This window comes from Pipistrellus hanaki (assembly GCF_964339955.1).
Source record: "Pipistrellus hanaki genome assembly, chromosome: 11".
NCBI lineage: Eukaryota > Metazoa > Chordata > Mammalia > Chiroptera > Vespertilionidae > Pipistrellus > Pipistrellus hanaki.
Window position 1 is genome coordinate 37,110,653 of NC_140513.1, and position 16,773 is coordinate 37,127,425.

At 41.3% G+C, this 16,773-nt stretch overlaps 1 protein-coding gene and 1 long non-coding RNA gene across 2 annotated transcripts in view; both read right to left on the minus strand.

The window, feature by feature from the left end:
- The window catches only part of LOC311630502, a 760,408-nt gene that overhangs the window by 467,801 nt on the left and 275,834 nt on the right, over nucleotides 1–16,773 (minus strand). The gene's annotated exons all lie outside the window — the stretch shown is intronic.
- Nucleotides 5,423–6,876, minus strand: LOC311630007 (pre-mRNA-splicing regulator WTAP-like). Its single transcript, XM_084898687.1, has one exon. The coding sequence runs from the start codon at nucleotides 6,785–6,787 to the stop codon at nucleotides 6,332–6,334; it is 456 nt and encodes a 151-aa protein (XP_084754813.1). The 5' UTR covers nucleotides 6,788–6,876; the 3' UTR covers nucleotides 5,423–6,331.

Below are 16,773 nucleotides of genomic sequence, written 5' to 3' on the forward strand. Positions count from 1 at the left end.
ACACACAAAAGGTTTAAAGCTCTGCACAAAGATTCTGATTTAGTTGGTCTAGAAACCACTTCAGTAATATTTATAGAGCAGAAACATATAATGACACTCAGAGTATTTATGTTCTCATAAAGTCATGATTTTGTTGTCTTATTTTTCCCACCAATTAAATGATGGGCTATAGCTGAGTTCTAAGTATCCAACAATTCTGTGATTCTTGTCATCTAATTTCAGCACTCTAGGAAAGTATTTCACATTTAAGCCAATCATATATAATAAAAGACTAATATGCAAATTGACCAAATGGCAGAAAGACCAGTCACTATGGCATGCACTGACCACCAGAGGGCAGGCGCTCAATGCAGAAGCAGCTCCCTGGTGGTCAGGGTGCTCCCACAGAAGGAGCACCACTCAGCCAGAAGCTGGGCTCATAGGGTGACAAACATAGTGGCAGTTGTGGGAGCCTCTCTCACATTTGCAGCAGCACTAAGGATGTCTGACTGCCAGCTTAGGCCCTCTACCCACGGGGAGCAGGCCTAAGCCATCTGTCGGACATCCCCAAAGGCTCCCAGACTGCAAGAGGATGCAGGCCAGGCTGAGGGGCCTCCCCTGAGTGCATGAGAATTTTTTGCAGTGGGCCTCTAGTATTATTAAATATTACTTTACCACAGATTTAAAAAATAGTTTCCTTATTTATATAAATACTGTATATTTATTTTTTTAATTCTTAAGTCTAGTCAATTATTTTATACTTATAAATAAATCAAGAGACCAATTCCCCCAAAATGGTATTTTTGTCTATAATATTTCAAAGCAATGGGTCTTTTTATTGTAAGTCTCTCACATTGTCTAGATTATAAACTTTTTATATTTAGGAAACATTTGTTTATGCTTCTACTTTTAAATAAACCTTCTATGTCAAAAATAAAAACCTTTTTATAGTTTGGACTGAACTGGCTTTCATAATACTAAGTGATATCCTACACAAGGCAGGGTGACTTTTTGCATTCTTTTATCCTTTAAACTCTAAGAAGTATATATTTTTATTAAGTGCTTATTATGTGATAGGAACTATGAAAAACCCTTTACCACAACTTTACAGATGATAAAACAGATTTATTGGTGTTATATAAAGTCACAGACTGTGGCTAAGCCTGGACTCAAACTCAGGTCAATCTCTGAAAGATAACCTTATTCTGATTTATTTTTTGCATCTCCTTTTCTTCTCTTGTGGCTTTCCCTAATCACTCTGAATTAGTCAGGATAGGCCACATTGTGCTGCAATAACAGATAAAACTTCAAGTCTCAGTGAATTTGCACAATGGAGGCTTATATACTCTCACATAAAGTCCATGTGGGCACTGAAATCTTCCTACATCTTTTATCTATGCCATCTGGAATGCACGGCCTTCAACATAGCCACCTCAAGGAAAGAGATAGATGGAGCAGGCCCACTGGCTTTGCCCTGCCTCAGCCCAGAAGTGATACATTACACATGTATTATAATCTGGCTTACAGAACCTTCAAAAAGTGTATTGGCTTTTTATAATCCTTGCCACCATCACATGAAAATGCATTATATTTCAAAGCCAGATAAAAGGTGTACATTTTTCTAAATATTAAATAAGCTCAGCCACTTTTTCTGTGCATTGTTTCCCAATCCTCTCATTACTCTAAACAGGCACGACCCACAACATACAGACGGAATTCTTATGAAAAGGGCTAGAGGAGGAAAGCTTTGGGTGACTGTAACATGGAGTTTATCAGGTGTTCATTTCTTCTTGTTGTTGGCACCTCTGATATATGGAACAAGCAATTAACCCCAGAGACATCTGTCCGCTTCTGCCACCTCACTGACAAATATAACATCTATATTTGTGAGCAATCGCTCCCATGTCCAGCATCTACACATCAAAATAACAAGATTCTATAAATCCTCCAAAGCAATTGAGGAAAAAGTGAAGTATCTATAACTATCTAAAGGGCATTAAGCAGAATAAGATATTGTAAAAAGCGCAAAGGTAAAAGAAATATAGAAGCTATAATGGCCCTATCCTTCAGTACAAAAATACAGGATGTTGAAAAATTGTCTTACTAGCATCTTAGTGAAAGAGGAAGGTAAACTGCTACTCTAAAAATTGCTTACCTATTAATGGGGGGGGGGGGGGGAGGAGGAAGGCCAGTGTAATACTTTCAATAAAGATTTTTAAAAATTGTCTGCACATGTTTATCATATTAATCATGACAATTCAATTGGGATGTATATCCCCTCTAAGTTTTTGTTTTTGTTTTTGCCTTTTCCACCCAATAAATAACAGCTGTATTTGCTGAGCTATAAGTATGACACTAGGCTGTGTGTGTGTGTGTGTGTGTATTCTGCAGAATTTCTTATCATCCTGGTAACATCACAAGGGAATAAAGAATCTTCATTATGTGGTGCAAGACACTGAAATGCAGAAGGGTAAATTATCTTTTCAAGGTCACAAATGTATTAAGTTGTAAAGCTGGCATTCTCAAACCTTTCATGGGATGACTTCAACGAAGTCCCCTCATCAGGTTAAAAAAGAGGTGCACAGACCTCCTCCCAAACCTCTTAAAGTATTCCAAGTAGACTCTACTCTGTCTATACCAGCCAACATGTGGTAGAAAAGAGCAAAGTGAACGGGGAGAACCCATAGAACCAGATAGTAGAATGGTAGGTTCCAGAGACTAGGGGATAGGGCAAATAGAAAGATGGGAGTCAAACTTCTAGTTATAAGGTAAATAAGTTCTAAATCTATCATGTATTATAGTCAATGTGACTATCCTATCTAATAAAGGGGATATGCTAATTGACCACCATGCCCTCACAAAAGATAATGGCGCCCACGGCCAATAAGAAGGGAATGTGCTAATTGACTGTCATGCCCTCAAAAATGGCTGTGCTCACAGCCACAAGATGGAAGCCCCCAGTCCCCTCAGCCCTACTGGGGCAGCAGGCATGCAGCACAGCTGGGCCCACCTCAAGGTGAGTCTGGCCACTCCGTGCACCTGCCTCCAGAATCCCCCAGTCCCCTTAGTTAACCAGCCACCCAGGGCTGGCCCAAGGTGCAGGTAACCAGGGCTGACCAAGGCTTGCGCTGCTGGCAGTGGCAGCACAGAAGTGTGATGGGGGTGTTGCCTCTTGCCCTTGAGGGCTCCCTGACTGTGAGAGGGGGCAGGCTAGGCTGAGGGACACCCCCCCCCCACTCCAGTGGATGAATGTTCATGCACCAGGTCTCTAGTAGCTAATAATACTGTATTGTGTACTTGAAATCTGCTAGGAGAGTATACCTTCAGTGTTCTCACCACACCAAAAGAAAAAAGGTAATTAGGTGAGATGATGAATGTGTATACATATATCAGACCATCTCATTATATACCTTAAATATATACAATTCTCTTCATCAATTACACCTCAATGAAGCTGAAGAAAAACTAATGAGGGGATGAGAAGATTGGGGCTTTTCTCTCCTCTCATCACAGCCCTGAATAAGAAGCTGGCCAGGATGAGGCAATATAGTCCCTCTGTCCTTACATGCTTTTACTCCACCAAACCATTCATTCGTTTCTTCATTCGTGAGTTTGTTTACTTGTTCATTTGTTAACTCAACATTTTTTTCTCTCTTATTGTGTACCCTACTTCTGAATGCTCTGTCTAACCCCTCCTTATTCAAACCTCCACACCCAGAGGGACTCCTGAGCTCAAAAGAATCTTCCTGCCCAGCCCTCTGAGTAATGAGGACTCAGACCCACACACCACGCCCAGCTCCCAGTTACTGTGACCACTGGCAGTTTTATGACAAGACAGTAGCACAAAACCAGCTGGCAATAAAATGCTTGGGAAGATTCTCCTCATCAAGAGAATGGTTTTAATTCAATGGAGACTTTGCAGATGGGAACGTAGGATTGAAAGCCTAAAGCCTATAAAGCCAGGCAGCCCCGAGTTCCCATCGTGGCTCCACCAGTTCACATGGAAGGACCTTGAACGAGTTAAGTCTAAAGCAGTCCCTTGCAAATAGGAGGATACAAATGGTGCCCAACCCATGGGTTAAGAAGATTAAACAGAGTCATATAAACCACTTTTGCACACATGACAATGCACACATGCCGGTCACCATTCAAGGTGATGAGGACACAGCAAGAAAGAATATTGAGAAATCTCATGCTCTTACCCAGTATATGTTCTAATGGGGGCAGAGGGAGGTGCAGATATAATAAAGAAATGGACAAAAGTAACTATAAGTATCTGAAGGACATTTTGAGTTTTCTCTCGAGAGGACATGGGGTAAGGAACATGGAGTGGCTACTGACATACCTGCTCCCGGTGTGGGCTGTTCCTAACAGGTCTCCCCTGGTAGACCCCAAAATGAACAGTCGTGTTGTGAAGAATGAGAAATTTATAAAATTGGCATGTGGATCAATTTTTCCTTGCTCTCTTTTTTCCTATATGCAGACTATCCAAAATCCCTGAACGTATATGACTGAGTCATTTTGTTTAAGGAATTGCTGATCAAGCCCATTGTTTCATCCAAATGAGATAGCCTGCAGAACCCAGAGCACTTTCGTAAAGGAAAGTGCTTGAGGCTTCATAGTCATAGTGCCTGATCCCCATTCTTAGAGTCAGAAGTCTTACCTGGGGAACACACCTGAGTTAGGATGTTTGTAGGGTCATCAGCCTTTTAAGTAACAGACAGTATGGTGATTACCAGAGGGAAAGAGGAATAGGGGAGGCAGGGGAGGATGAAGGGGGGATCAAGGATGACAGAAGATTTGACTTTGGTTAGTGAACATACAACACAATACATAGATTATGTATTATATAATTGTACACCTGAAACCTATATAATTTTATTAACCAATGTCACCCCAATCAATATATTCAATTTTTTAAAAAGACAAAAAAAAAAGTCACCAGCAAATTCCAAAAATAACCTCTAGAGAGCAATTTCCCTCCTTTGATATAGTCTTTAGCAGTTTTTTCAGAACACTTCATACAACTATTAAATTATATGCAATACTAAATAGCATCACAGTGATATTTTAGAATCTTCATGAAGTGTAAATTCTTTGCAAATAAAATTTTAGTAATGTGTTGAAAAGCACAAGAATAACAAAATAATATCTTCCTGGATTGTCTATTCTTTCTGAGACAAGTGAAACTGCGTCACAGAACAGATATCGTACCCAAAGATAAGAGAGAGAGGGGAAGAGAGGGAGAGGGGGAGAGGGGAAGGAAGAGGTTTTACAGAAATTTTTAAAAACTTTTTCTCACTTTTTAAATCGATTTAATTTTGCCTTTTTTTTTTTAAGGCACATTTAATTTAATATCAAGAGTGTGATACAAAAGGCCCAAAATACAATGAAGGAACACATTCCCCCATTAACACCAATGACAAAGCTCTTTCAACATGTGCCTGTTGAATGAAATGGGGATTTAATAAATTTCACTACTAAAAAATAACGCAGTGAGTCTCATCACAGCCAATATCCTTATACAATCTAGTTGTGAAATGAATGTTTATAATGCTTCAAACAGTTTAAACCTGAAGTTTGATACCACACCTTCATGTTTGTACAGTCCTCAGTAAGATTATCTACAGTATTAGCAGCCATTCAAAGAACAGACCGTTGATTCAAACCACATTGATTTAAGGCTCAATCAATAGAGAGCTCCAAACGAAATGGTCAAATATATGAACTACTTGTACTGATCTCTATTAAGTAGTTTCTTAGCAAGTAAACCCTTGAAATGCAAAATTCACCTCATTTAAGTTTTGACCAAGAAGTTCAACAACAATCATGAAGTCCACAGTCTTATAGGCAAAACTGATATACAGTGTCTCTAAGTCACTATGCTCAAGGTTAAGAGCGATGCATATTCCATTTTTACATTTTACTGGAATTTTACATGTTCAATTCATGATTTTAAATCTCTAGGTTTTCATTCCTCCAAACTGTCTGAAGACACAGTGTGCCACAGACTTAAGACTTCTGTTTCTCCCTCTATTTTCTTCAAACAGAAACATTTCTCAAGTGTCTACATGTCCTAGAAGGGGAATTTTTCGGAGGTGGCCACTTCTTCGGAATAGTCCGACGCCATCAGGCCTCTGAAGCAAGGGGAGGGGGAAGAGAAAAAAGCTGAAACACAAGGGTCATCTGGTAAGTTTTACATTAGCCATTACAAGCTGGATAGTATAAGAAATGTGGCTTTTTTGGCTCAAAAAGTCTGAGTTTTGGTGTGGAAACGGGTACTTGGCTGTCCCACCACAGCTTTCTCGCAGTGGGACTGTCAGGGAAGTCTTGACTGGGGAGTATGATTTGTTTACCTATCAGGCGTAAACTTCCAGGCACTCAGTTCATTTTTGGCTTGTTCCAGTTTGTCTTTAGTTTGTTCCAGTTCACCTTTCATTTTTAGGAAAAACAAGTTGATCGCGGGGTCCACCATTGTTGATCTCAGTTGGGCGACACTGGGCTGCTGGACTTGCTTGAGGTACTGGATTTGAGTAGTACACTCTTGCATCTCTTGCTCCTTGGTTGCTAGTCGCATTACGAGGATGTTTTCCCTTCGTGCAGACTCTTGCTGCTGCTGCTTTAGTTTTTCTTCCGACTCCCTTAAGCCAGTTACATCATTAGAGTTCAGATCTGTGTGCTTGCCCTCCAAAGCTTGCACATATGCTTCATACTGCTTCCATCTTAAAATTAACTCATCTCGTGCCATAACTTTGAAGTCTGTCTCACTCAGTCGAACCTTTTTGGGAAGAGGTTCCTCGTTGGTCATCTTGAATCCTCTCAGCGGAGGCCGCGCCGGCGCCTCCAATCACATAGGCCGAGGCCGCGCTGTCGGATCGCCGCCTAGGTCGCCCGATCGCGCTAATTTTGCCTTTCTTAAGCTTCATATAAATAGAGTCATTCATTGTGTACATTTTTTCTTTTGGGGGGTGCTTCTTTGGATTAATATGTTTTTGAGATTAATTCCTATTGTGTGTAACAGTAAATTATTATTATTGACTAGGATTAAACTATTGATGTAACTCAATTATCCATTTACTTGTTGGGCATTGAGTTATTTCCAGTTATGAAATATTGTAAAGCTGCCATAAACATTAATAGAAAAAAGAAATCAGTATTCAGAGTTTAAAGATATAGTTGGCAGCAGTTCCCAAGGATTCCTTATCTCCCTCCCCTGCCCCCAACCCCTTTGCTGGCTCCTATGAAGCATCCTACACAAAGAAAATGCCTCTTATTATCCTCCCTCGCTCTCTTCTCCCATCTGGGTGCCCTGTCAGAGGTGTTCACCCTTCAAGAACTCATTAGCAAGTGCTGAGGCCCCAGGAGCCACTGACACTTTCCCACATGGTCTGTCTGGTTCAATTCTCCACAGCCCTTATGAGGAAGCCCTGTGCCCAGACAGCTGCTTTCTGCTTATGCCTGCATCCTCACCCGTCCTCATTGCTGTGGCCCCCACACCAATAACTTGCTTACTGTGAGCTCTCTGTGTCGTGCATGGGTGTCAGCTTGTGCACACTGACCTGCATGACCCTCCTGATGAAGCGGGGTTGGGGGGGTGGAGGGGTGGGGGTGGAAGGGGGGGCTGTGAGGCAGGGCCAGATACCAATGGGCCAGCTTTGGCGAGGCCCTCCTGCTTCCTCCAGCTCCGACTAGAATCTCTCTAGTATCTTTACACGGTGTGTTTCAGAAATAGGGTTTTAGTTGAAAAGGGACCATAGAAAAGGCTGAATACTCTGGCCTGGACTGGTTCCTACTTTGCCCCCTTAACCAAGCTTCAGGGTGGTCTGACTCCATGCATGACAGGATCCCGTGCTCAAAGTGGAGCCCTGACTGGCTTCACCCCATCTCTCTTTACTCAACTGATGATGATTAGGAACATATTCTGTGCAGCTGAATCTGATAAGCACGAGAGAACATTTCCAAAAACAATAGTATAGATCTACCCTCTTGTGTGAACATCTTAATGCTAGTTCCGGAGCCTGACTTCTAGGTCCCCTAAGGTCCCTTTAAAAATATCTCCCAGAAGGGTCTATCACTGTCGTGCCTGCCTTGGCATCCCAGTTCCCTGAGTTATGCTTCCTATTTTAGAAGTTGAAAAATCTTTAGCATCGCTAAAATCAATTGGGTGGCATCATTTAGTAAACTTAACACTAAACAGGTGTTTCTTACATCCACAATAGATTACAATGTTGTTAATTTTTCATGTCTTGCAACAATAGGTCCCATAGAAGAGATAATAAATTGGGTCTCATACCACACCAAATAAGGGGGGGGGAAAGGGAAAAAAAAGGAAGGAAGGGAGGAAGAAAGGGAGGGAGGGAAAGAAAGAAAGAGAAAGAAAAGAAGAGAGAGAGAGAGAGAGAGAGAGAGAGAGAGAGAGAGAGAGAGAGAGAGAAGAGAGAGAGAGAGAGAGAGAGAGAGAGAGAGAGAGAGAGAGAGAGGAAGGAAGGAAGGAAGGAAGGAAGGAAGGAAGGAAGGAAGGAAGGAAGGAAGGAAGGAAGGAAGGAAGGAAGGAAGAAAAGCTAAGAAGAAAAGATTTTATCCTAAGAATCCCAAAACACCAATCAGAAAGAATATATGCATCCCTATGTTCATAGCAGTTACTTATAATAGCTCAGATTTGGAAAAAGCCCAGCAGATGAGTGGATAAAAAAGCTGTGGTGCATTTACACAAAGGAATACTACGCAGTTGTAAAAGCAAAGGTTCTATTACCCTTTGAGACAGCATGGAGAGACCTGGAGATGATTATGCAAAGTGAAATAAGTCAGAGAAAGAAATATCACATGATCTCCCTTATATGTGGAATCTAATGATCACAATAAACTGATAAATAAAATATAGAACTAGGGGCCTGGAAGCATGGAACAGACTGATAAATCTCAGAGGGAAGAGGGAGAGATGAACCTAAAAACTTATATGCACACTAGAAGCCTGATACATGATATTTCTGCAAGGAGCTCAACCCTTCACCTGGAAGGTCATCTGGAAGCACGTTCAGCTATCCAGTCTAATTAGCATATTATGCTTCTATTACTATAGATACACGTAACCTATGGACACAAACAATACAGTGGTGAGGGCTTGGGGCAGGTGGGAACTGGGTAGTAGGGGGCAAGGGAGAAAAAAAGGGGACATCTGTAATAATGAAGATAAAATATTTTAAAGGAAAATAAAAGATTAAACAAGAAATATTTAAAAGGAAATAATTTGGGGAAACTCTGAGTGGGTGAGTGGGGTCTGTAATCCTATTATATGACCCACTGGGAACAATGGTGAATCCTTCTCCCTCAAGATTTCCTTAGGTTTGACTATAAAAAAACAAAAATCCAGCTCAAATAGAGTTCATCCTAATACAGTTCATCTTAAGAAATGGTTAAGTGAACTAATAAAGTTTCCTTTTAAGTTGCATCTCTGACACTTGCAATGAAAAACTAATAACTCTCTCTCTCTCTCTCTCTCTCTCTCTCTCTCTCTCTCTCACACACACACACACACACACACACACACACACACATACACACACACACACATACACACACACACACAGTCAAAAAAAGAAATATTCCCTTATTGTATATATGGAAATATAGATTCTAAAATTTCTTTTACTTTTATCTCTCCCCTCCACTGGCATAAGTTTGACATATATTTTTCAATGTTTGGGGAGCTTCAGTGATGCATTAAAAAGAAGGGGGACAGGGCCAGGAGGTGACAGTAATTATCACAATTTATTTCTCCTTGTCACAAGTCCTAGAAAAGAAACAAGTCATTCTGGGATAATTCAACACTTTGAAGAATGGCCCAGAACACAAGTAAAAGGCCTCAGTGCTTTTTCCGTTGGTGTAGCTGCAAGAGCAGGTGTGTCTAGCTGTTTCTTTTGAAGAAAGCTTTACATTCATCTCATTCTTTTGGAATGTGTGAAAGAGATATTACAATGTCTCTCTTTGGTTTCCCAGTCTTATTTGGTTTCTTTCCTGCTCCTCTTAGGGAGTATGAAGGGTTGTGATGGACAAGTGAAAAGGACTAGACAGAACTATTTCTCGAGTATTTTGCCACTGAAATAGAAATCTATAATAATAATAGTTACAAAGATGGCGACATAGATAAACACCTAAACTGCTGCCTTGCACAACAATTTCAAAACTACAATTAAAAGACAGAACAGACGTCATCCAGAACCACAGGAAAGCTGGCTTAGAGGAAATTCTACAACTAGAAAAAAGCTCACGGAAAATCAGAGGAGCTACAAAGGACTGGTGCGCAGAGAGGAAGGGTGGCTGAGTGCCTGGCTGGCTTTCTCTGGCGGGAGAGGGAAGGAAGCCCCTGACTGCACTAAACCCCAGTTCCAGGTGAAACCCCGTGAACCCAGGCTCATATGGGGGAAGTCTGGACTGTCAGGTAGAGAGAAAGGCACACGGAGACTCGGAGACTCAGGGAAACCACGGCAGGTAGGGGTCTGGAGGCAAGTGTGCGCAGAGAAGACTGACTGCTGAGGTTTCCACTAGCTCTCTCTAGCTGAAGGGAAGCTCCTGACTGCACTGAACCCAATTCCAACTGTACTGAACCCCAGTTCCAGATGAGCCTGAGGGAATCTGGACTGTTAGGTGGAACCTCAGGAGGCAGAGGTTTGGAGGTGCACTCGCAAGGGCAGAGCTAACGGGAAGCCCAGTCTGTCTACTCAGTCCTGAGACTCCTCCCCATTCAAGCTGAGCACAAAGGCTTTTGTAATTTGTAAGTGTGGTCCTATAAGGCTGTCTCCAGCACAGGTCTCCCAGCATAGACACAGTTGATACACATAGCGAATTGGCCTGGAAGTCAATTCCTCTCAGTGATACCAAAAACAATCAAGACTACACTACAAGGCTGTACACACAGACCACAAAGGGGTACACCAATAGTGTCCACCTCAGGTGACTGGGAGGCCAACTCACTGGGCCATATAGGACACCTAGCACACAAAGCTTCCCTACCAACTCAGGGAAGCAGAAGGAGACAAAGTAACAGATCACAAAGGAAAGAAATGGAGAAAAACAAATGACTGGATATAGAATTCAAAACCATGGTTATAAGGTTTTTCAAGATTTTCCTAGAAAAGGCCGATAATTTTAGCCAGACCCATGAGGATATGAAAAAGGACCAACTAGAAATTAAACATACACTGACTAAAATAAAATATATATTATACAGAGATCCAACAGCAGACTAGAGGAATGCAAAAATCAAGTCAAAGATTTGAAATACAAAGAAGCAAAAAAAAAACACTCAACCAGAAAAGCAAAAAGCAAAAAGAATCCAAAAAGTTGAAGATAGTGTAAGAAACCTCTGGGACAACTTCAAGTGTACCAACATCAGAATTATGGGGGTGCCAGAAGAAGAGAGAGAGCAAGATACTGAAAACCTATTTGAAGAAATAATGACTGAAGACTTCCCCCACCTGGTGAAAGAAATAGTCCAGGAAGTGCACAAAACCCCAAACAAAAGGAATCCAGAGAGGACTAAACCAAGACCCATCATAATTAAATGCCAAGAGCAAAAGACAAAGAGAATATTAAAAGCAGCAAGAGAAAAACAGTTACCTACAAAGGAGTACCCATATGATTTTCAGCTGATTTCTCAACAGAAACTATGCAGGCCAGACAGGACTGGCAAAAAATATTCAAAGTGATGAATACAAGAACCTACAACCAAGATTATTCCACCCAGCAAAGTTATTCAGATTGGAAGGTCAGATAAAGAGCTTCACAGATAAGAAAAAACTAAAGAAGTTCATCATCACCAAACCAGTATTATATGAAATGCTGAAAGGTATTCTTTAAGAAGAGGAAGAAGAAAAAAGATAGAAATTATGGACAACAAATACATATCTATCAACAAGTGAACCTAAAAATCAAGTGAATTAAAAATCTGAGGAACAGAATAAACTGGTGAATATAATAGAATCAGGGACATAGAAAGGGAGTGGATTGATAATTCTCAGGGGGAAAGGGATATGGGGGTGCAGGAAGAGACTGGACAAAAATTGTACACCTATGTATGAGGACAGTGGGGGGAGGTAAGGGCAGAGAGTGGGATGGGAAACGAGTGGTGGGAACCGGGTGGAGGGGAGCTATGGGGGGAAAAGGGAGAAACTATTGTTATAATCTGAATAATATAGATTTATTAAATTAAAAAATAATAGTTACTAGTTATTACATTCTGCTAAGCACATCATGGTTTCATTTAACGCAGCATCATTCAAGGACGTTATTATCTCCACTTGAGAGATGAGGATGTGGGGATGGGAATTTGCCCAAAGTTATAGAATGTCCTGGTTGCTAGGAACCATTGTCCTTAACTAGCTAGTTCACATGACAATCTTACAAAATCTCAGCATCTAAAAATGCATGACTACTATATTTTTGTAACTTGTCCAAGTCACGAGCTAAGAGGTGAAACTTAAGCCATTCTAACTCCAAAATATGTGCTCTGACTCCTGCACTACAAACGTTCCCCTGCCTTGTCAGAAAATGGTCCCGAGTTTTATGAACTCAAAATATATGGTCACCAGGCCTAAGCTTTTACTATGGATTCTCTGAAAAGCATTTTGAAAACATTCTTCAACAAGCATTTGCCGAGGCTTCCCCTGGGCCGGGCCTGGGGCTGGACCCTGCAGGCACAGCCCTGGTGGAGGTGACTGTGGAAGTGCCCCTACGGAGCACACGGTCAAGGAGACTTGGGGGTGGGGTGACAAAAGTTGCCTCTTAGTCTTATACAACACACACTCAGAAACTCAGAGGCCCACTAACCCCTGCAGCAGAGTTTCTCAGTTTTGGTACTATGGACATTTGGTGCTGCTTAAGTCTTTGTTGCAGGGGCTGCGCTGTGCATTATGGGATGTTCGCCAGCATCTCTGAATTCTGCCCATTCAATGCCCATATCCATCTCCTTCCCCAGTTGTGACAGCCAAAATTGCCTCCAGAACTGCCAGAGGTCCCCTGGGGATGGGAGGCCAGGGTGGCCCCCAGTTGAACATCACTGCCCTAGATGTACAATGTGGCAGTGATAAACACAGAAACAAATAAAACCTCAGGGTGCTAATTATGCTATCTGATTTTTAAATAAGGACTTACTATGTGCCAAGTACTTTAAAAATCTAGTCTCATTTCATGTCTTTTGAAACTTTTTTCAAATTATAGTTCTCATCATAGCCTTATGATATGTAAACATTGTGATGATGCTCATTTTAGAGGCTGCACTAAGACACAAAGAGCTTACGTAAGTCATTGACCCAAAGCCACACAGCAGTGACTGGCAGAGCTGGGATTGGAGCCCTGGCCCATCCTACTGTCAATGCCCTGAGACATGAAAGGCATTTTAAAAGACTCCATTTCTTTATATGTCGCAGACCAAAGATAGACGGTCTACATAAGAACGTGAATACTTATAACTTCATGTTCAGTGTAATCCTTCATATTTCACCCTCCCAGGGTCTCATTAATTTATTGGATGATTCAGTTATGGGAGTCTTGCCCATCTACCTAGAGAAAACAAATTTTAATTTGGAACAACAGTTAAGTTTCTTATCTTGGTGTATTTATATCTTTTGGCAGTCCAATCGCTAACTGGGCGGAGGCCAAAATAACCTCTAAAGATAATAAAATGCTATTGGCTGAGAAACAACCAAACATCTACTTATTTTCAATTGAAGTTGACTTAACAACAGGCAACAAAGCAAACCTGGAAGCTTCCTCCCCATCGCATAGATCAACACCTGTGAGGGAGCCTCCAGGTTACAGAAAGTTGCCATTTGATTTGCCAACCTATCATCCCGGCAACGCAAGCCCATGTACATGAGTTACATTTCCCAGGGCTTCTCAGCAAATTCTAAGGGGAACTGTTTGCAGTCGTGATTTTTAAACAGTCTGTTTGGCAGGCTTAGATCGTGAGGAAAGAATAGTAATCGTCTTTCATTCTTTTAGGCCAGTAGACTATTAGGATTTGCTCCATGTTATCCAATCTCTTTTTGGATCTATGATCTGTTAGTACATTATTCAAAATCCAGTACAGTACATGCAGGATCATTGATATAGGAATCGTAATTGCCTCTGAAGCTTTATTAAGTCCATGGATTTCATGATGAATTATTGTCTGTGAAATTAGGAACTGGGGGAGAGGAGAGGGAGCCACCAGGAACATCCTGTTTCTGGGTGGCCAAATTGTTAGTTCCCAATCAGCTGCTACCGAGAAGGGCAGGGAGGATCAGGACTGCATGTCAGACCTCTAACAGTCATGTATGTGTATGCCCTGGACAGAGCAAGTCAGATGGTGTCTTGGAACTCCCATGACTGGATTTACAAAGAAAAACCATTTGTAGGCTGGACATTGTTTGTATGCCTGGCCCAAGTTTGCTTTTGTGTTATTTCAGTGGAGAGGTGGAGAGAAAGAGAACCAGATCTGCTAGTTCCGTGGTGGGCAAACTGCGGCTCGCCGAGTTACATGCGGCTCTTTGGCCCCTTGAGTGTGACTCTTTCACAAAATACTAAGGCCTGGGCGAGTCTGTTTTGAAGAAGTGGCGTTAGAAGAAATTTAAATTTTAAAAACATGACTCTCAAAAGAAATTTCAATCGTTGTACTGTTGATATTTGGCTCTGTTGACTAATGAGTTTGCCGACCACTGTACTAGTTAATTTAATACAATAACCCTTCTCCAAGAAGCAAGGAGATGGGCCAACTTAAAGAGCAAGGCAAGTCATTTTCACACACTTTTAAATCCCATTAGGAACAGGTATCAGCAAATATTGTGCTGATAATAAATTTATGGTTTCTACCTTCAACACTACATAGAGCGGTTATAAAATAGCCAGTCTGAGCAGAATAGAACTATATTTTACAGAACTGCACAATGAAGGGATTCCACTAATTCTGATAGGATTTTCCCATCCCCCAAGTTTACCACACATGAAAATAAGCCCAGTGCTCCTGTATACAAAGGAAACAATTAAATTCTTCCTCGTTCAAAGCCTTTATCATTGAGCAAACTTCCTGCTCCACTCTCATCTGGCTGACTCCTACTCATCTTTTTTAGGTTTACACTTAAATGCCACTTAAAAAAAAATTTAAGTGCCCTAACCTCCTAATTGTAATTAAATTCCCAGGTTACACTTTCTTCAAAGTTGCACATTTTATGCATAGCCTGTATAGCAATGTATAATTCTATGCGTATATTTATATATTGAAAGCTAGTCTTACCACTGGATGCCTTATCTACCCCTGTATCTCAGGGCCCCAGCGCCTAGTAGAGACTTGTGCATATTTCATGAATGAATGATGAATAAATGAGAAGCAGAAATGAGAGTGACTCTGTGTCCCCCTAAGAGAAGCCGAGAGCAGCCCCTGCTTCTGGTACATCCTGGCTGCATTTTGTTTCTCTTCCAAAAATGCCTGTAATACTCCTTCTTGTATATTTATAGTAAAATGCTTTTTTCTCGAGCCAGCTGGAGTAAGTCTCTGTTCCTTGCAGCAGGAGTGTCCTATGTCATAGCCAGAGAACAGAACACCGACACAACAGTCACAGCTAATTATGATAATAAGGCCACATGCTGGCAGGAAACATCAGGGGAAAGAAGTTCCTTTACTCAGTCTCCTTTCCCTTTGCTTCATCCCATCTGAAATGGAAACCCTCAACCAAATTTACTTCCTAAATTTAACCCTTTAATAAACGGGCCTCTGACGCCACCTGGTGGACATATTGAAACCTGTGGCAATAAACCAACCCAAAGGAGGATCAAAAGGCACTGGATCAGTGATTCCCATTGTGGGGCACATGCCCCACGGGGGAGGGGAGAAATTTGACTTTTAAGGGGGGCAATTTGAGAATGAGTTATTAACAGTGAATTTTTTGCATTTCTTATGGTTCTAGGGGCCCTCATACACAGCATATAAATATATATTCTGACATATTCATGGATTTCAGTTCTCTATTATGTTTTGAACTTTTATTTGCTATTTTTCTCTTATCTTTATATCATTATTTTTTAAAGCAATTTCTTAGTTATTTCTTCCTCTGTACTTCAACTGTCCTTTTGTTCTCTTATTTTTCTCTGTCATGGATGCCATGTTCTTTGGAAGCTTGTTTAGACCAAGTGAATGGCCTTTTAGGCTTTCTCCACGTGCCTAGGAGCTCACTTTTTAAATAAGAATGATATGTCACGTGGGGGGGGCAATCAGGATTTTAGAGGTGCATAGGTGGGGCATGGCCAAAGAAAGGTTGGGAACCACTGCAAGAGACCTATTTTATTTCTCGAAAAGACACATTAAGTCCACATTGCCAGTTATAAAAAACAGTCACGGGATGTAAAGTGCACATAGGGGTTGTAGTCAATAATAACGTAATAACTTTATATGGTGTCAGGTGGTATGGTGTCAGACTTATTGGGGCGACCACTTCATAAGGATAAAAATGTCTACTATGCTATATACCTGAAGTTAATATAATATTCTATGTCATAATAGCTAAAATAAATTTTAAAAGATGCAGAATGTTATGTTCCAAAGCAAATTTTAAAAAAAATTAAATACACATCCCCCAAAAGCCGAATAGATGTCCCTCCGCGACTTACCCACTCAGAGGCCCAGGAGTAGGCTGGAACGACCGTTTGCCGGTGGCTCTCTGCTTCCACTCCTCCGTCTGTGTTCTGCCGCGCATTTATACAGTCCAGGCACCTGCATATGCCATTTTCTCGGTTGCTTGGCAGCAGGCTTCTGGTTAGCTCCCA